This window comes from Bombina bombina, chromosome 3, assembly GCF_027579735.1.
Source record: "Bombina bombina isolate aBomBom1 chromosome 3, aBomBom1.pri, whole genome shotgun sequence".
In the NCBI taxonomy this organism is placed as follows: domain Eukaryota; kingdom Metazoa; phylum Chordata; class Amphibia; order Anura; family Bombinatoridae; genus Bombina; species Bombina bombina.
The window spans coordinates 303490565-303512829 of record NC_069501.1 but is presented as its reverse complement, the minus strand read 5'-3'; the positions used below and the strand labels follow the sequence as shown (position 1 = coordinate 303512829).

The window sequence follows — 22265 nt, the reverse complement described above, 5'->3', positions numbered from 1 at the left end:
CCCCCTTATTTATATACTGTATAAATATATATATATATATATATATATATATATATATATATATATATATATATATTATTTTTTTTTTATAGGAAGTTTATTTATTTTTATAATTTTATTATAATTCCCAGTAACAATTATAATTTTCACAATATTTAAAAATAAAGTTTGCACACAAAAGGACTGTGACCGTCTTGAGATTTAAATATAGCATGTTTGGTTATGCTCAGCAAAACATCCTTGCAATATACATTCATTATTTATTTTGCCCACTTTTCATGTAATTTAGCTCTGAAAATTGTGGCTTTTCTAATTCTCAGAATTTTAAATGCACACTGCAGACTTCTCAAGGCTAACTCTGCTACATATCTTACCCTATTAGCTTTAACTGATAACAACTACAAAGCAATGCATTTTATACTAACATTATTATTGCAGCTAGCCTTGTTGTCAATTGGTTCCTCCAAATAGGGCAAAATAGTCGGTGGAGTTTGGATATGCGAAAACAATTGTAGCACATAAGATCATTTATTTTAAAAATCTTTCTACTTGGCTCCACCCACCACTTGGCTTATTTGTAGGAGCCAATGTGGGCTTAAGTCTACAGCAGAAAGGCTATCCATATTTATAGTATAAAGTGCATTGTTTTACAGTCGTTATCAGTTAAAGCAAATTAGGGAAAGTTATGTAGCAGGGTTAGGCTTACGAAAGTCTGCAGTGTGCATTGAGAATTAGAAAATCCACAATTTGCAGAGCTAAATTACATGAAAAGGGGACAAATTAAATAATGAATGTATATTGCACGGATGCATATATGTGCAGCCACCAATTAGCGGCTCCTGAGCCTATCTAGGTATCATTTTCAACAAAGGATATAAAGAGAGTAAAAGAAACTAGATAATAGAAGACAATTGTAAAGCTGTTCAATATCATATTCTCTATCTCAAACACAAAATAATTTTTTGGGGTTTCATGTCCCATTAAGTGGTTAAAGTTCATAAAATCATTGGCATATTTAACTTCTGATTATAGTTAAAAATATCATGAGTGATTATTTATCACTGTGTCAGAGATGCTTATTCACTGACCCAATCTAACATATTCTACCAAATCTCAATTAGACCACAGTACAGTGATTTTTAGTTGAACAATTAAAAGGTGTAGAAAGATGTCTTTTTTTTTTTTTTTTTTTTTAAACGTTTGAGTAAAATCCTCTATGCAAATAACATTTTTTAATTCTTATCCGTATTAAAGGATTATTAGAATATTAAAGGGACACCCAAGTCATAATTAAACTATAATGATTCAGATAGAGCAGCAATTTTAAACAACTTTCCAATTTACTTTCATTAACAAAATGTGCACAATCTTTTTATATTTACACTTTTTTAATCCCCAAATCCTACTGAGCATGTGCAAAAATTCACAGAATATAAGTATATGCATTTGTGATTGGCTGATGGCTGTCACACAGTACAGGGGGAGTGTAAATAGGCATAACAGAAAAAAAAATCTACTACTCATTTAAAGTTCATACTAAGGGCTAGATTTATCAAGCCCCTGCGGCAGCAAGTTCTCACAAGAATTTGCTCGCCGCGATTTATCAAGCAGCGGTCACCAGACCGCTGCTTCCCTAACATCTTCGCCACCTCTATTGTGGCGAAATGAAATCTCCTCGGTCGACTCCGACCGAGGAGATTGAAAGCTCCTGCCCGCACGTGATTGGCTGTGCGCGGGCAGGGGGCGGGATTGCATGCAAGCGCAAAATTGCGCTCGTGTGCAATGTTAATTACCTGCGGGTAATTTTGCCCTGCCACAGGCGAGCTAAGGCGTACAGGGGCGAGTATACGCGCCCCTGTACGCCTCAGCGTTGATAAATCTAGCCCTAAGTGTTATTGCACTTTCCATTGATTATGCAAATCTACTATTTTTACTGGTCCTTTAGGTTCTGTTTTTAAAAGGTCATTTAGGAGATATGTTTAGACTAAAGAAACACTAAGTAAACAGTATTATTTCTTCTTTAGCAAATGGCCATTGCACCATGGCCTGTGGTGCTTTGCCTATAAATGCTTCCTCCCATACAATACTCACATAGCAGCACTGGATTGGCTGCCTGGAAACCATGTGGGTAGGACCTAGAAGTGAGTTCAGTTGTTTAATGGGCCAGATAAGGGTACAATTCAATGAAATTATTATCTTGATGAGACCAAAACTGTCTACTACAAGATGTTAATACCATTCTACTTCTAGTCCATTCTGAGTGATTTTACAGTCATAATATTTAATTAACTAAAATATATCTTTCTCACGTATTAGAGGAAATTAAGGATGAGCTTGATCAGTACATCAACCACTTGCAACAGAGCATATCATCCACTGCACACTTACCTCCAACGTGTAGCAATTCATCTGCGCACCACGCGTTCAGCGCACTTCACTCCACGCGGGACATCCTCTCCCTTATGAACAAGTCAAAAGGCCTGGAAGTGTCAAGTAAGGGATATGAACATGTAGTGCTTTACCTATATAGTTTTATCATATGTTTTTTTTATTTGCATATGAATGGTAATAAATCATAGTGTACGTCTAAGTAATATTATATAAATGTTACGTGTTTTAGACATGTTATAGATAAATATTAAAAATGTGTTTATAAAATAAAATGCTGTCTTGTTTCATATCATTTACCAAAACAGTTGGTTCAAGTTTAGTTTTGATCATACTGGAGCTGTTCTCTTAACCAAGTGAGGCCTACACCATAATTTAAAGGGACATTTAAAACTGAGCTGGTAATATAAAATGATACATTGTATATAAAAAGCACTGCAATATACTTTCAATATTTATTTTGTCCCCTTTTCTTGTAATTCCCATTCTGAAATTGTAAGCTTTTCAGTTCCTGTTAAAAATGGAAGTGCAGAACACTGTTATATTATACACAGCCATTGGCTGCACACGCTAGTGACCTATTTATAACTGTCCATAATTGGCCACAGCAGAGAAGGTAACCTAAGTTACAACATGGCAGCTCTGATTGTTTTATAGACACTAATATTTTACACTTATTTTATCAATATTTAAACAGCTAATGAAACTTAGATCTACATGCTATTATCAGACTAATCTTTGACTTAATCATTCCATCTAGCATTTAGTTAGTGTTTCATTCTATCTAGCATCTAGTTAGTGTTTAATTGAGTAAAGCAAAAATTAGACGATGTCTGATAAATACTGCTGATGTGTTTATATAATTTTATGTCATTGTATATATTTTATTTTTAGATGCTAGTCTGTTTTTACCATCTAAAAATTTAAGCGCTCACCGGCGGTCTTTAAACCTTTTGGATGTACCACATTTAAACCAACATAAGGTAAGTCACTATTTCATTTATTGAACGATTATGGAGAATGGTATTTTGAACGTATTAAAAATGGAAACCTTCTATGAAATATTATATGTCATAATGTGTTAAAGGGTCATAAACTCCAAACAATTTCTTTCATTATTCAGATAAAGAATACAACATTCCAATTTGCTTATATTATCTAATTTATTTCATTCTTTGTTGAAGAAATAGCAATGTATATGGGTGATCCAATTACATGAGGCATCTATGTGCAGCCACCAGTAAGCAGCGCCTGATCCTATTTAGATATGCTTTTCAACAAAGGTTATCAAGATAATTAAGCAAATTATTTGGAAATATTATTTTTTTAAAACAAACACATTTTTCACTGTCTTCCTTACTCATTAAAGGGACAGTAAAGTCTTAATTAGACATTCATGATTTAGACAAAGCATACAATTTTAATCAACTTTCCAATTTACTTATATTATTTAATTTGCTTCCTTCTCTTGTTACCTTTTGCTGAAATGTTTATCTGGGTAACACTGCCCTACGCCACAGAAAAATAAAAATGTAATAATAAAACCCCTAAGCTGCACAATGGCAGACTGTCTGCCAGTACCTATGATGATGGTGACCAGAGAGGGGAGGGAAGAGAGTTGTTTGGGAGGGATCAGGGGGTGGGAAGTATCAGGCTGGATGGTAATCCCTACACTACCTTACAATTTAACTGATTAACCCCTTCACTGCCTGGAAATTCAGAAGTGTGCTGTGCAGTGGCCTTCTAATTGAAAAAAAACAGTGGTAAAGCCATGCATGTCTGCTGCTTCTGAACAAATAGGACCCCAGAGAAGCTTTTACAACCATTTGTCTTATGACTGCAGTAGTTATATGTGTAAATAATTTCTGTGAGAAACCCAAAGTTTGTGAAAAAGTTAATAATATTTTTTATATGATCCTATTTGGCAGCCAAATAGTGGCATTAAATATAACAAAATTGGCCTACATCAATACCTTGGTTTGTCTACTTTAAAAATGTGTAGTTTTCATAGGTAAATAAACAAAAAACAAAGGCTCTATTTCTGTTTAAACTGAGTGATGGCAAAAATGCTACAAATTCTCTGGTATTTTGTCAAGTTTTTCTTCTCAAATGAATGGTAGCGAAGGGGTTAAACAGTCTCAAAGAGTTTCAGGTTCTTTTATTTTTTCCAGTTTAGTATTTAGACAGCATTTATAGTTCTTTATTTTCGTTGTAACAAATATTCTCTCATACTAACAAATACAAGTTGCTAAAAAAAAAGTGTTATATAAAATGGCGCACAACTTGGTTTTGTTTTGTTTTGTTTAGCAAAAAATAACTAGACCATGTTATAATTTAAGGCACTGCCATTCCGATTTTAGGGGCACAAATATTTTTATTTTATCATAAATAAAACTTTATGAACATGTGGTGCCCTCAGTGATAGTCTGTGTCTGTTGTGTGTTCTACAGAACTGTGAACCGGAATTGAACCTTCCAAAGGATGCACATGGGAACATTGATTGCCACAAGTTAGTTGAAAAGCTAAAGGAATGTCCAACTCTTCAGGACCAAGCAGATATACTGTATATATTGTGTCTTATAAAGTAAGTACCTGCAATAAGGCCAGGAAATTGTGATTTATCATTGTGTCCATCATTATTTAGTCCATTCATAAAGGGTAAAAAAGTTATTTTGATCTATTTTTTTAGAAGAATAGTGTGTAAAAAAAACTTTTGTTATTACCTTTTTAATCATATAATTTGCATTTCTCTCAGTACTCATCCATGACTGCTCCAGTCACTGGCAGCATACGCAGATATGCTATTTTAATCCCTTGGATTTGCACAGATTGCATCCTGTGTCACCTGCAACTTCACAATCACTGTACAGTTTAGTGTGCTCATATTGCCTAGGAGACAGACATGACATGCACTTGCTTTTCATGAATCATTAGAGCTTTCCTTTGCCTCCCCCACTTATGTGGTACCAAACCTGGGTCAGGAAATGAATGTGGTTTTTGGCTCTTCCTGACAAGCTGTTGTTTGTTTTAACTCTGTATATGCTAAACGGCAACTAACGTGTACGTCACAGCAGACTCGGGGAGTTGCTGGGTTTGCTAATTCACAATAGATTGTTATTAAGTAAATCTGCCCATTTTCCCACCAAAACCCTCGGCTATCCAAGTTGGCTAAGAAAGGGTTAAGAGAGACTTAGCAGAGCTCAATGGGAAAACAGCAAGAGCCTCCTACAGTAGAACAGAGGAAAAGCTCTGTTATGCAAAAGGAGAAGTAGCAGGTACTCAAATGTAGGTAAAAAAATCCAAACTTTATTCCAAACTTGTTTGGCTCAAAGTCCACAAAAAAGGCACAAGACATGGCACAGGCAGACATACAGGTAACGTCTATCATGTTTTGCGCCCCCTACAGGCGCTTACTCATAGACATAGCTCTGCTATCTATTTGCCTGTCACTATCACAAAAGTGCAGCAGAAGCCTAAGTAGAAGGGCTCCATTCACACTGATTATATCCTTCGACTGAGGAATTTTTCAAACCAAATTAGGTTTCTGATTGGTCAATGGCTGCAGTGAGAAAAAAAATCTGCTTCTGGACAGTGTTGTCAAGTAACAAAGAAAATTACTATTTCTGCACTTAAAGGACATAAATCTACATTTTACTTTCATAATTCAGATGTAGCATACAATTTTAAATACCTTTTTACAGATTTTTTTTCAAACTTTTGAGCACTAGATGGCAGCGGTTTATACACAATGTATAAGATTTTTAAAAGCATTGTTGAAAATCTGCTGTCATATAGTGCTCCAGACATGCACACTCCTTACTCCTATATAGATTTCAGTGTTCTCCCCACGCCGAGTGGCATTATGAAGTTCTCAGGCAGGGGCAGTGTAATATTTAATTTTCTGCTATTCAAAGCACAAATGAATTGCATAGTTTAACATAAATGTGTTTAATGATAATTTGTGCAATAAAAATGTAACATTTCTTTCATACAGGTAGTGAGAGTCCACAATCCTTGGAATTAGTCTTCCTTGCCACTAGGAGGAGGCAAAGATTCCCAAACCCCAAGAACTCTATAAAACCCCTCCCACCTCACTGGTACCTCAGTCTTGTTTTGAGAGGGGTTCTCAGACTGAGTTAAGACCCAACAGTGATTGTTGGAGTTATGTATTTGGAGCACGGATCTCACTCCCCCTCCCGTCCTCACCGTAGCATTCTGTAGACAGCTCTGTGAAATATGACCCTACAATCGTTTTGCAGAGCTGCTTGTGAAGTATTTAGAATGCCATAGTTAGGACAGAGGGGGAGTAAGATCTCTCCAAGAAGAGTTTTGTGAGATTGCCAAAGTATTCTGGAGGTGATTGGAATGTTTTTGTGCCCATATACACTGACTTGTCTTATGCTTACAGCCGGGATTGTGAGTTCAGTGAGTTTATTGTGGATGCGTCTAACACATGCATGCATGTATATGCACTGTTTGATTGGCTGATGGCTGTCACATGATACAGGGGAGGGATAATTGTATTAACTTTGAAGTTTGCCAGAAAATATTCTACTGCTCATTTCGAAATTAAACTAAGTGCTATTAAATTGTTTTTATGTATCTGTCAATTATCCAATTCTGCTGTATTTAGTGGTCCTCTAAGTAATAAATAGGGATGGGCGAATGTGTTTATATTCAAATTCGAATGTTAGAACGAATGTTATTGTAGAAATTCGATTTACATAATCGAATGTTGATACGAACGAATATTCTCAAAAATTTTAAAATCAAATGCCATATACAGTTTTCGAATGTTGCTTTTCGAATTTGAATGTTCATAATAAGATCAAATGTCCACATTTGAAATTTCAAATGTAACATTCAATTTAACAAATACTATTCAGAAGTTCAATAGTTCATGTGGTAGGGAATTTAGTAAATTGATACATAATTGATACAAATATATTAATTTGAATGTTTCTATTTCGAATATTGCATAATTTGAATATTACATTTAAAGAAAGCATTACAAAAACTATAACAAATATATAAATTTGAATTTTTCGAATTAGAATATTGCATAATTCGAATATTACATTTAAAGAAAGCATGAGAAATACTATCACAAATATATAAATTCGAATGTTCTTCAAAACGAACGAATGTGTTAAAATTCGTTTAATTTTTCGAATGTTGTGAAACCTTTGCCAATCCCTAGTAATAAAGCTATTTTATCCAAAAGTATACATTTTGATGTATTTGAAAGTCATTCTTTTAGTTTTATTTTTTCTGTAATTATAATTTTATTCTGATATCTTTAACATTTATTTTGCAGAGGGCTGGAGTGGGATACTAATATCAATGGACAGTCTGGGGTCTCCATTCACATTTTGTTAAGTGAACTCTACAGTAAAGCAGGACTCAATCGAGAGTGGGGCTTGATCCGTTACATCTCTGGCTTACTAAAGAAGAGGGTTGAAGTCCTTGCAGAGGTAACGTGCACCTTACTGCTGAAAAATAATAGCTGGGTGTATGTGGTGGTGCATTCTAAAGCAGAGACTTCCTTTTTCAGTAACTCAAATCATCAGCTTACGTATACAATATGTTATGCAATTGCTGATGTTTTGATGACTGCAGATAAAAATGCTTTCAGGGTGTGTGTGTGAGCGTTAGGGGGTTACGTTTAGAATTTCCTGGCCTTTGAATATTTAATGAGAGCTTAAATTCTGGCATTAACATATGTTTTTGCCTATAAATTATGCAAATAATACTACAGTGGCTTTATTGTTCACATTGTGTCTCCCTATTTAATCCATCAATAGTGGCTATTAGGTAAAAATATTGATCATAGAAACAGTACAGCCAAATACCAGATAGTTTACTTTTAAATATATATCATATAATGTATAGCACATTCAATTCCTTGGAACGTTTTTCTTATGTCTCTGGGTTATTTCTTTGTGTGTGCTATGCTGCTGTAAAAAGCAATAATCTGTGACTTTGAAGGGTATTCCATACATCATTTTGTATATTTATTATTATTATGTTATTTTTATCATGTTTTCATTTGAAATAACACTGAACAATTTGTAAAAAATATCATTTGAAATAACACCATATGATTTGGAAAAAAAATAAAATATGTGCAACCTAAACCAGGATAACAAAATGCTGATTGGTAAATCTCTATAACTCAAAGATGTTAAAATCATATATTTGTTGTTCTCCTTTAGGCTTGTACAGACATCTTATCACATCAGAAGCAACTGACTGTGGGTCTTCCTCCTGAGCCTCGTGAAAAGACAATTACAGCGTAAGTTCTATCATTGGTGAAATTATGTTACATATAAAGGGCCACTAAACACAATACGATAGGACAGTCAATAAATGCATAATAAATAAACAATGCAAAAGTGCTTAGTTGGAATTTCACATGAGTAGTAGTTTTTTTCTGACAAATTTCAAAGTTAGTTTTATGTATGAAGGTGAGCTGTATAATGCTGGTGTGTGACTAAATACTGGGAACATCATTCCCCTAGAGCACTAGAGAACCAGGAAGAATAGAGCAAAAGAAAATACAGTATAATGATTATCAAGGGGTTAAGAAAAGGGAGTAAGTAAAAATGGATTCTGAGGGGGAGAGTTCTTTTATTCCTGCCTTTTTATTTTATTATTTGTTAATTTATTTGTAGAGGTGTTTAATCTCTCATCTCTTCATTACTAAGTAAAACTGAGATCTATGTTCTGTATTCTAGAAGTTAACGGAACAGTCTAGTCCAAAATAAACTTTCATGATTCACAATTTTCCAATTTACTTTTATCACCAATTCTGCTTTGTTCTTTGGTATTCTTAGTTGAAAGCTAAACCTAGGTAGGCTCATATGCTAATTTCTAAGCCCTTGAAGGCCGCCTCTTCTCTCAGGACATTTTGACAGTTTTTCACCACTAGAAGGTGTTAGTTCATGTGTGTCATATAGATAACACTGTGCTCACGCACGTGGAGTTCAGATTAGCCAGCTCTGATTGGCTAAAATGGATGTCTGTCAAAAGAACTGAAATAAGGGGGCAGTTTGCAGAGACTTAGTTACAAGGTAATCACAAAGATAAAAAGTGTATTTATATAACTGTGTTGATTGTGCAAAACTAGTGAATGGGTAATAACGGGATTATCTATCTTTTTAAACAATAAGAATTCTGGTGTAGACTGTCCCTTTAAGGTTTTATTTGTTTTATATGTGCTTATTTATTTTTATGCTATTGTTACATAGAAAGTTATTGGGATGAAATATATAAATTAATAAATGATAAACAATGATATATTTCTGATTATTTATTTCTTTGTCTTGATGAATAGAGCTAGTGTATTATATTAATGCAGCTGAAGCAAATACATTAATAGAATATGGTGAAAATTATTTGATGCTCAATAGTTTGAATAAAACACACTTTCATCCATAGATTGTATTATACAAAATGATCAGAGTCAAATAATTATGGAACCAACTCTTGGTCTGTTCCTTGCTTTTTGCAGTCCTTTGCCCCCGGAAGAATTGGCTGAGCTAATCTATGAAGCCAGTGGACAAGATATCAGCATTGCAGTGCTCACACAGGTTTGTTTTATATTGAAAGGGAATGTGTCTGCAGGGGACATGGGTCTTATTTAACATTTCTCATTCCCTATCCCTGAGACAGGGCCACTATGGTTAATTGATGCAGATTGTAACATAGCCACATACATGTTTTGAAAGCCCCATTCTAATGAATGTACCATTGCTGAAACAAGCTTAGGTGTAATTCTACAATACATGTTATAGTGTGACATATGAATGCGTGTGCAGTATATGGTGTGTTTGATTTTATGTCTGCCATGCTAAGTTTGTGAGTAGCTCACGACTCATTTAGGGGATCACCTATGACAGCATTGGCTACACTTTTCTGTTATGACTATACCTTTAGCATTACTATTCAAAAGTGAACGAAACATGACAATGCGTTTTGGCCTTTTAAAGCCTGTATAAAGATGTTACATGTTTCTCCATCAGTCCTCACGACTGTGCGAATTTATTTAGTAAATACTCTTAAGGGTATGTATCGAGAATAATAAATGAATGTAAGTTCTCTTGCCCTATTTATGTAACTTTTTATTATCACTTTTTTATTCTAGAAGTTTATTGGCTGCATATATCATATTTATACTTATAGTTTTGACCACTGTAGTAGTAGTTTTTGCTGTTCATACTTCCTCCAATAAGTAATACATCCACCATGTAGCCTTATGTTGTGGATTTGTGTGGATCATGTGACAGATAACAGCGCTGTTTAAAAGCATGATTTATTTATTTATTTTTTACAGGAAATAATGCTGTATCTGGCTATGTATGTCCGATCTCAGCCAAGTCTGTTTGGAGAAATGCTGCGGTTAAGGATTGGACTTATCATGCAGGTGATGGCCACAGAGCTAGCTAGAAGCTTAAACTGCTCAGGTAAATTGATGTTTGAAATTCAGATCAGTAGAGCATCAGATGCATTTTTGTTATATTAATTAGAAAACAGTTGACAAGGGTTCTTCCCAGGTCACAGTTTATCACAGTTGGGGATGACAAATTACAACGCTTGACACTAGGGATGGGGGAATATGTTCTTATTTTGTACCCCATGTGTATATTGTGTTAAAACTAATCACAATTGTTTAAAATAAATGTTACTTTTTATATATTGAAAATGTCAGACAGTTGAAAGAAACTACTCACTCTAATTTGGATTTTGGCTGTAACAACTACAACACTTGCTCCTTACAGTTGCCGGTATTTATGGTTAGATACCTAGGCTTTATAGAAATCTGTTCATTTAGGTATTACTTATGGTTAAATGATCATATCTTAGGGGCCAGCATTCCATTTTTATTGAAAATACACTGGGGTTGCACAAAGTCTTTCAACAGAGCTTCATAAAATAAGCCCAAAGATGTCTGATCTTCACGCCATGTTCTGACAGTTTCTCACTTTAGGAGGTAGTTCAGTACTTTTTTCCAGAAACTTGGCTTTGAAATCTTTTAGATTCTTGGAAGAACTGGATTTTTTCCCAAGGATACAGATGTCTTTAGTCAGAAACACTGGCAATATTTTTTTTTTTTACAACCTTTTCATTGGTGTTTTTCAGCCAGTGTAAGACTTAAAGAGTATAATCAGCTTTTTAAAGGTTCCTCATTTCAAGACAGAGGGCCCGATGATCTGAAGTTCACCACTCTGGTGAGATTATCTAATAAGTCTCATCAGTGCTGTTAGGTTCCTTAAAATATTAAGGCACATTTTAGCTTGAGAGTTTTTTATATATCTATTCAGAGTTCTGGAAATTAAAGGGACATAATACTCATATGCTAAATCACTTGAAACTGATGCAGTATAACTGTAAAAAGCTGATAGGAAAATATCACCTGAGCATCTCTATGTAAAAAAGGAAGATATTTTACCTCACAATCTCCTCAGTTCAGCAGAGTAAGTTCTGTGTAAAAAGTTATACTCAGCTGCTCCCAGCTGCAGGTAAAAAAATAAAAAAAAAAATGAAGAAATGAACAGCAGCCAATCAGCATCAGCAGTGCTGAGGTCATGAACTCTTACTGTGATCTCATGAGATTTCACTTAACTCTCATGAGATTTCATAGTAAGTTTCCTTCACCTGATTGGTGAAATAATATGAGAGTGAAGCTCATCCTTTCAGTTGTCCCGGGACAGACATACTAATATGCTGCTTAGAAATCCTTTACAATGGGAGGTGGCTACTGAGGAACTTTTGAGGTAAAATATCTTTCTTTTTTACATAGAGGTGTTCAGGTGATATTTTCTAATCAGCTTTTTACAGCTATGCTGCATCACTTTCAAGTGTTTAAACATTTGGGTATTATGGCCCTTTAAGGAGGGACACACATAGCCAAATATATTGCTAAAAAAGCCCCCAAAGGTTTTGTGTGATTTCACTCCCTGCTGGAAAGTTTTTGGTTATCAGTCCCAGACTCTCTTCAGTCTTCCTTCAGGGCCTTTGAACCTGGTCAGTTTATTAACACAATAGATCTAAATGATACATATCTTCATGCTCCTGATCTTTAGATCATTACAAATATCATAACTTTGGAATGTATTTGACTAGTTGATTACAAATTTCTTTACTGTAAGCTGGAAATATTTAATTTACCAAAGTTCTAGCGACTCCATCAAACTGGTTTAGTGTCTTGGGGGTTATTCTTAATACAGGTTTGGCCAAAGATATATTTGTTTGCAGGTTTCTTATCAAAGGGGTTGCATGGTAGTGTGGGGATTTAATGCAGCCTCTTTAGAGATTCCATGTTTTTTACAATTTCACATGAAATCTTTGCAGTTGAGCTTTCTGTCCCAGTAGAATGGGAGGGTGTCAGAACCTTCCCTTAAAGGACCAGTCAACACTGTAGATTTGCATAATCAACAAATGCACGATAAGAAGACAATGCAATAGCACTTAGTCTGAACTTCAAATGAGTAGTAGATTTTTGTTAAATAAATTGCAAAGTTATGTCTATTTCCACTCCCCCCTGTATCATGTGACAGTCATCAGCCAATCACAAATGCATACACGTATATTCTGTGAATTCTTGCACATGCTCAGTAAGAGTTGGTGACTCAAAAAGTATAAATATAAAAAGACTGTGTACATTTTGTTAATGGAAGTAAATTGTAAAGTTGTTTAAAATTGCATGCTGTATCTGAATCATGAAGTTTAATTTTGACTTGAGTGTCCCTTTAAGTTTCCCTTATCTAGTTTCTTATTAGATAATTCTTTGACTGCAGTTCCTTCATTCCCTCTGAATCTTGGCAACTAATAAAAGGTTCTGTTATACTGGTTTGATGCTGTTAAATGTTTGGTAGATAATAAGGACTTTTTGTTCTCTCATTCTGCATGCTGGTGCATTGTAGAATGGGTCTTAAAACATCCAAAAGTTTCTCTAGCCTATTGGTTTTCCACTGGCAATTTGGACTTAATCCGCCCTGGCTGTTGCACCTTTCCTGGCATGTCATCATGAAGCTTCAGTGGAACATTTGTACAGTGCATCCACATGGTCTTCTACATTCATTATGCTTTATTAATTTAATGTGTTTGCCTTGGCACAAACATCATTTGGTATTAAGGTCTTACAGACCATGCTTTCCGAACCTAGGTAAAAGTTTTCTCTGCATCCTTACCTTCATATGGTTCAGCTTTGATATGGACCCACCCATACTGTATTTCCAAAGTGGTGGAGTCAAACTCTAAGGGGATAACGACTATCATGTGTCCATCGCTCTTTCCACAAGGACCTTGTGATAGAAGAGCCCCAAAATAGTGTAGCATGTTAAAGAACAATGCAAACAGTAAATGGAAAGTACTCAGACATATACAGCTGTATATTTTTTAGAGGTAACTCTCATAATAAAGTTTTTGCGTTTTTATTGAAAAGGTGGTGCTGCCACTCATTCTTTCCCTCCTATTATCTGAGGTTATTGACTATTATTTTCATTTATTATTTATTTGTATAGTGCCACAAAATTCCGTAGACTATGTATAAATTAGCTAAAACAAGAATAGGAGGGATATACTTCGGGTGTATCCACCAGCTGCAGATTATTTCTATCTTCTACAATATTTAGAGTTCATATAACCACCAGTGTGGTTCAATTATAAGCATGGAGAAACCGATTTATCATTGCTTTGGTTATATCCTTCCTTTTGTGCTGGGTAGTTTTCAGTATCTGCAATTGAGCAATGGGTATTTATTTCCTGTTAGTCTCAATATCAGTTATTAGACATATTCAACCTAACCATTTTTGGTGCAAAGGAAAGTATTTTTCCCTCTAACATGTTAGAACATTAAGGGGTCAATCACAATTTATGGTCTGAAACCTTTTTGGCTATTTTTCTCGGTGAAACGGCCTCTTTTTGTTTCAATGTGATCACAACAGTGTTTTTCGGCTATTTCATACATCCACAATCGTGTTTTCAGCTCTCAGAGAAAATGTTTTTGACATGGAATCAAAAAGTTCTCAGCGATCACAATCAACTTTCAAGAAACTTTTCAAGACCAGTTTTGCCTTTTCTAATTCAACACATCAAGGCACTTGACATGGACATCTTTACAAGTATTCCAAGGTTATTTGGAATCATTCTATTATGTTGAATATGTGCAAGGTACCCCTGTGCCATAGGAGACATTTTACAAATGTATTAGCATATGTGGTATTGATTAATTAAAGCTCTATTCATCAATATTGTATAGTCTGTCTACAGTGGCCAGGGAACACATTTACATATATGTTCATTTACATATATGTTCATTTACATATATGTTCATTTACATATATGTTCATTTACATATGTATATATGTTGAGTATATAATATCCTGTACAGCAAAGGTGGTCTGCAGAAAAAAAGTGACGTTAGGACCCTAACATCTAGTAATGGTGTGGAGCATTCACTTTCTATAACAATTGTCACTATTAGCACAGGCATCTGTATAACCAGGCTTTAAAATGAAGGTGCAATCCCATTAAGAAGTTCAGTAATGTAGGCATAAGCACCATAAAACTGGTTTGGACTTAAATGAAAGGGGGTCTCCTGGAAAAACAACATTCACAAAGTCACAATCTCATATAAAACATCTATTTTGGGTGTACAGTATTGCAGTGCAGAGGATTCATGTTTTACACAAACTTTTCTAGTAAAAAAAGGTTTGCGGCTGTGGGCTTTTAACTCACAGATCCATTTTGCATTCTGATCACTCATAAAACTCACTGACCATATCGGCCAGAAAGCTATGGACCACTAGGGCTTCTTCAGAGCTTAACCTTTTGCAGGGGTTAAATACATTTAAACCCACGTTATATTTGAGCATTAGCACAATAAAAAAATCCATAACAAATTAAAAACCTTTTCTTACTGCACTTTTATGTCCATTTACATTTGTAATTGCTGCTCTTTCATATATATTACACAATGTCTGAATTTATTGCCACAATCTTTTCAGGTGAGGAAGCCTCTGAAAGTTTGATGAGCCTGAGTCCCTTTGATATGAAGAATCTTCTTCATCATATTTTGAGTGGGAAAGAGTTTGGTGTGGAACGAAGCAGTAAGTAATAAAGTTTCACCTAAATATTTGTGATAATCTGTGATTACCTTGTATCTAAGCGTCTTCTGACAGCCCCCTGATCACATGACTTTGTATTTATTATCTATTGACTTGCATTTTAGCCAATTAGTGCTGTGTTGTGCTGACTCTCAAATAACTTCACAGGTGTGGGCGCAATGTTATCTATATGGCCCATGTGAACTAGCAGTCTCCTGTTGTGAAAAACAAATTAAAAAAAGCATGTGATAAGAGGTTGTCTGTAGTGGCTTAGAAACAGGCAGAAATTTAGAGGTTTAAATGTTATAATGTATATTAATATAACAATGTTGGTTGTGCAAAGCTGGGGAATGGGTAGTCAAGGCGTTATCTATCTTTTTAAACAATAAAAAATGTTGTATTAACTGTCCCTTTAAAAAGTATGATCCTATTTAACCCGCTAACAACTGGTACGTCGCTGTCTGCTGGTCTTGCAGACACTGAGGCTTGCAGAAATAGTGTGGTGTTGCAGTTGCCACTGACAGCAAGACCCGTGTGAATAGGCCCTTTGCCACAGTGTACGTTGCTGTCATCAAGGGGTTAACTTGGAGGGTTATAAAATGTATACCTTTATTTGTATATGTGAGCTTATTGGGAGCTGTATGTTTATCCTGTTCGATATAGTAAGCAGTACATTATTTGTACAGGCAAAACATTATAACTAATGAAAAGGTTATGTTATTTCTTTCTTGTAGTGTTGTACAGAAATACTGTTTTATAAGACCTGCACTTGAGATCTTATGATTTCTATTATCTTTAGTAAACATAACTTGTTCATGTTGAGCTACTGTCCAGTGTAAACAGCTTTATTTTAAAAACCTCTTGACAAAAACAACATTGTGTTGTGTTGGCGGAGAAAAACGTTTACAAAGATGTAGCAAGGTCAGATTGATATAAGTGTAGACAGAAATGATTAAACGTGTTCATTTTCTGTAGAACCTCCTAAATATTGCATCAGCATTTTAGTTCTCTATAAACAGAGTTTTTTTATTAAACGTAATTCATTTAGATTTAACTATAATCAGATGATGGCAGAGCACTGAATGTTTTAATCATGAAAGTCAAAATTAAACTTTTATGGTTGAAAGCGCATGCAACGTTTTAATTTAGTTTTATTTCCAAATTTACTTTGTTCTCTTGGTATCCTTTTGTAAAATAGCAGACCTAGGTATGCTCAGGAGCATCTGCACTAGAGCTGACTAATTTTCATATAACTGCATGTAATAGACACTACTATAAAGAAGAATATGCACAGATACTGATCTAAAAACCGAATATAAAACTTTTAAAAATGTACTTAGAAGCTCCCAGTTTAGCACTGTTGATGAGGTTAGGCTGGGACACCCAGTGAAAAGGGACTGAGAAAGCAGAGGTTAAACACACTTCTATGCAAGCAACCGTGCAATAAGATGATCTATCACATAACATCATTTTCTTTTTGTACTTTTATGTCCCTTTAAATAAACGTGTGTAAGTTTTTTTGTTTTTTTGTTTTTTTAATCAAACTGTAAAGTACAATGAATTGTATAAAAACAGTATAGTATGTGTAACAAGATTTAAAATATACCAATTTCTTATTGCTGTTATTGTCGTTTTTTTATGTTGAAAATGACAATTTAAATGAACATCATAGTACCGTTTATTTGCACACTTACAATATAAATAAGCAAATTGTCTGTAGAGTTTTATGTGTCATAAGATCTTTCCCATCTCTTTTGCGCTCTCTCTCTCCCCCTCTCTTTTGAGCTCTCTCTCTCCCCCTCTCTTTTGAGCTCTCTCTCTCCCCCATCTCTTTTGCGCTCTCTCTCCCCCTCTCTTTTGAGCTCTCTCCCCCCTCTCTCTCTCCCCCCTCTCTTTTGTGCTCTCCCTCTCTTTTGCGCTCTCTCTCTCCCCACTTTCTTTTGCACTCTTTTCCTCCTCTCTTTTGCACTCTCTCCCCCCTCTCTTTTGCGATCTCTCTCTCTCCCCCTCTCTTTTGTGCGATCTCTCTCTCTCCCCCCTCTCTTTTGTGCTCTCTCTCTCCCCCTCTCTTTTGCGCTCTCTCTCTCCCCCTCTCTTTTGCGCTCTCTCCCCCTCTCTTCGCACTCTCTCCACCATTTCTCTTGTAAGGTGTATCCAGTCCACGGATCATCCATTACTTGTGGGATATTCTCATTCCCAACAGGAAGTTGCAAGAAGACACCCACAGCAGAGCTGTAATATAGCTCCTCCCCTAACTGTCATAGCCAGTCATTCTCTTGCAACTCTCAACAAGCAAGGACGTTGTAGGAGAGAGTGGTTAAATATAGCTAGTTTATTTTCTTCAATCAAAAGTTTGTTATTTTTAAATAGTACCGGAGTTGTGCTATTTTATCTCAGGCAGTAAATAGAAGAAGAATCCGCCTGAGGTTTCTATGATCTTAGCAGAAGTAACTAAGATCCATTGCTGTTCTCACATATGTCTGAGGGGATTACACAGATGAGGTAACTTCAGCGAGAGAAAGGTATGTGCAGTTATAATTTTTTCTAGAGATAGAAAACACTAGAAAATGCTGCTGATACCGGATTAATGTAAGTTAAGCCTGAATACAGTGATTTAATAACGACTGGTATCATGCTTACTCCCAGGGGTAATACCCTTATGATATTGCAATATAAAACGTTTGCTGGCATGTTTAATCGTTTTTATATATACTTTGGTGATAAAACTTTATTGGGGCCTAGTTTTTTCCACATGGCTGGCTTAAATTTTGACTAGAAACAATTTCCACTGTTGTAATATAAAAGTTACAGTTGGTGCAGTTAAAATTACAAACTGTGACATCCAGCTTCCCTCAAAGGCCCTCTGAATGCTATAGGACATCTCTAAAGGGCCCAAAGGCTTTCCAAAGTCGTTTATTGGGGAAGGTAGGGCCACAGCTTGCTGTGGCAGTTGGTTGTGACTGTTAAAAAACGTCTATTTCGTTTTTTTGATCCGTTTTTTGAACTAAGGGGTTAATCATCCATTTGCAAGTGGGTGCAATGCTCTGTTAGCCTATTATACACACTGTAAAAATTTCGTTTGATTTACTGCATTTTTTCACTGTTTTTCAAATTCTGACAAAATTTGTTTCTCTTAAAGGCACAGTACCGTTTTTTATATTTGCTTGTTAACTTGATTTAAAGTGTTTTCCAAGCTTGCTAGTCTCATTGCTAGTCTGTATAAACATGTCTGACATAGAGGAAACTCCTTGTTCATTATGTTTAAAAGCTATGGTGGAACCCCCTCTTAGAATGTGTACCAAATGTACTGATTTCATTTTATGCAATAAAGATCATTTTCTGTCTTTAAAAAATTTATCACCAGAGGAATCTGACGAGGGGGAAGTTATGCCGACTAACTTTCCCCACGTGTCAGACCCTTTGACTCCTGCTTAAGGGACTCACGCTCAAATGGCGCCAAGTACATCTAGGGCGCCCATAGCGTTTACTTTACAAGACATGGCGGCAGTCATGGATAATACACTGTCAGCGGTATTAAGCCAGACTACCTGAACTTAGAGGTAAGCGAGATAGCTCTGGCGTGAGACAAAATGCAGAGCATACTGACGCTTTAAGAACCATGTCTGATACTGCCTCACAATATGCAGAAGCTGAGGAAAGAGAGCTTCAGTCAGTGGGTGATGTTAATGACTCAGGAAAGATACCTGATTCTAATATTTCTACATTTAAATTTAAGCTTGAACACCTCCGCGTGTTGCTTAAGGAGGTTTTAGCTGCTCTGAATGACTGTGATACCATTGCAGTGCCAGAGAAATTGTGTAGACTGGATAAATACTTTGCAGTGCCGGTGTGTACTGATGTTTTTCCAAATACCTAAAAGGTTTACAGAAATTATTAATAAGGAATGGGATAGACCAGGTGTGCCGTTCTCTTCCCCTCCTATTTTTAGAAAAATGTTTCCAATAGACGCCACCACACAGGATTTATGGCAGACAGTCCCTAAGGTGGAGGACAGTTGTGCTTTTTTTTTTTTAGATCCAATGGATAAAAAATTAGAGGTTACCTTAAGAAAATATTTATTCAACAAGGTTTTATCCTACAGCCCCTTGCATGCATTGCCCCTGTTACTGCTGCTGCGGCGTACTGGTTTGAGTCTCTGGAAGAGGCTTTACAGGTAGCGACTCCATTGGATGACATACTTGGCAAACTTAGAGCACTTAAGCTAGCCAATTCTTTTATTCTGATGCCATTGTTCATTTGACTAAACTAACGGCTAAGAATTCTGGTTTTGCTATACAGGCGCGCAGAGCGATATGGCTTAGATCATGGTCAGCTGACGTGACTTCAAAATCTAAGCTACTTAACATTCCCTTCAAGGGGCAGATCCTATTCGGGCCTGGTTGAAGGAGATTATTGCTGATATCACTGGAGGAAAAGGTCATGCCCTTCCTCAGGACAGGTCCAAATCTAGGGCCAAACAGTCTAATATTCGTGCCTTTCAAAACTTCAAGGCAGGTGCGGCATCAACTTCCTCTAATAATAAATAAGAGGGAACTTTTGCTCAATCCAAGACGGTCTGGAGACCAAACCTGACCTGGAAAAAAGGTAAGCAGGTAAAAAAGCCTGCTGCTGCCTCTAAGACAGCATGAAGGAACGGCCCCCTATCCGGGAACAGATCTAGTAGGGGGCAGACTTTCACTCTTTCACTCTTTGCCCAGGCAAGAGATGTTCAGGATCCCTGGGCGTTGGAAATTATATCCCAGGGATATCTTCTGGACTTCAAAGCTTCCCCCCCAAAAGGGAAATTTCACCTTTCACAATTATCTGCACACCAGATAAAGAGAGAGGCATTCTTACACTGTGTACGAGACCTCCTAGTTATGGGAGTGATCCATCCAGTTCCAAAGGAGGAACAGGGACAGGGTTTTTACTCAAATCTGTTTGTGGTTCCCAAAAAAGAGGGAACCTTCAGACCAATTTTGGATCTTAAGATCTTAAACAAATTCCTCAAAGTTCCGTTGTTCAAGATGGAAACTATTCGTACCATCCTACCACTGATCCAGGAGGGTCAATATATGACTACAGTGGATCTAAAGGATGCTTATCTTCACATTCCGATACACAAAGATCATCATCGGTTTCTCAGGTTTGCCTTTCAAGACAGGCATTACCAGTTGTAGCTCTTCCCTTGGGATTAGCTACAGCCCCAAGAATCTTTACAAAGGTTCTAGGGTCGCTTATGGTGGTCCTAAGGCCGCAGGGCATAGCAGTAGCCCCTTATTTAGACGACATCCTGATACAGGCGTCAAACTTCCAAATTGCCAAGTCTCATACGGACGTAGTACTGGCATTTCTGTGGTCGCATTGGTGGAAAGTGAACGAGGAAAAGAGTTCTCTATCCCCACTCACAAGAGTTTCCTTTCTAGGGACTCTGATAGATTCTGTAGAAATGAAAATTCACCTGACTGAGTCCAGGTTATCAAAGCTTCTAAATTCCTGCCGGGTTCTTCATTCCATTCCGCGCCCTTCGGTGGTTCAGCGTATGGAAGTAATCGGCTTAATGGTAGCGGCAATGGACATAGTGCCGTTTGCACGCTTACATCTCAGACCGCTGCAACTATGCATGCTCAGTCAGTGGAACGGGGATTACACAGATTTGTCCCCTCAACTGAATCTGGGCCAAGAGACCAGGGATTCTCTTCTCTGGTGGCTATCTCGGGTCCATCTGTCCAAAGGTATGACCTTTCGCAGGCCAGATTGGACAATTGTTACGACAGATGCCAGCCTTCTAGGTTGGGGTGCAGTCTGGAACTCCCTGAAGGCTCAGGGATCGTGGACTCAGGAGGAGTCTCTCCTTCCATTAAATATTCTGGAACTAATAGCGATATTCAAGGCTCTTCAGGCTTGGCCTCAGTTAGCAACTCTGAGGTACATCAGATTTCAGTCGGACAACATCACGACTGTAGCTTACATCAACCATCAAGGGGGAACGAGAAGTTCCCTAGAGATGTTAGAAGTTTCAAAAATAATTTGCTGGGCAGAGATTCACTCTTGCCACCTATCAGCTATCCATATCCCAAGTCTAGAGCACTGGGAGGCGGTTTTTCTAAGTCGTCAGACTTTTCATCCGGGAGAGTGGGAACTCCATCCGGAGGTATTTGCACAACTGATTCATTGTTGGGGCAAACCAGAACTGGATCTCATGGTGTCTCGCCAGAACGCCAAGCTTCCGTGTTACGGATCCAGGTCCAGGGATCCCAAGGCGACACTGATAGATGCTCTAGCAGCGCCCTAGTCTTTCAACCTGGCTTATGTGTTTCCACCGTTTCCTCTGCTCCCTCGACTGATTGCCAAGATCAAGCAGGAGAGAGCATCGGTGATTCTGATAGCACCTGCGTGGCCACGCAGGACCTGGTATGCAGATCTAGTGGACATGTCATCCTTTCCACCATGGTCTCTGCCTCTGAAACAGGACCTTCTACTTCAGGGTCCTTTCAACCATCCAAATCTAATTTCTCTGAGGCTGACTGCCTGGAGATTGAACGCTTGATTTTATCAAAGCGTGGCTTCTCCGAGTCAGTTATTGATACCTTAAGACAGGCACGAAAGCCTGTCACCAGGAAAATTTACCATAAGGTATGGCGTAGATATCTTTATTGGTGTGAATCCAAGGGTTACTCATGGAGTAAGGTCAGGATTGCTCGGATATTATCTTTTCTCCAAGAAGGTTTAGAAAAAGGATTGTCAGCTAGTTAAGCGTCTGGCAGA

At 36.8% G+C, this 22265-nt stretch overlaps 1 protein-coding gene across 1 annotated transcript in view; it reads left to right on the top strand.

Annotated features, from left to right (window-relative positions):
* PHKA2 (phosphorylase kinase regulatory subunit alpha 2) overlaps positions 1–22265 on the top strand; it is a 292026-nt gene that overhangs the window by 220654 nt on the left and 49107 nt on the right. The window contains 8 exon segments of the mRNA XM_053706381.1: positions 2317–2493; positions 3283–3371; positions 4839–4972; positions 7706–7862; positions 8604–8683; positions 9902–9980; positions 10724–10853; positions 15399–15500. Coding sequence (XP_053562356.1) covers positions 2317–2493; positions 3283–3371; positions 4839–4972; positions 7706–7862; positions 8604–8683; positions 9902–9980; positions 10724–10853; positions 15399–15500 — 948 coding nt within the window.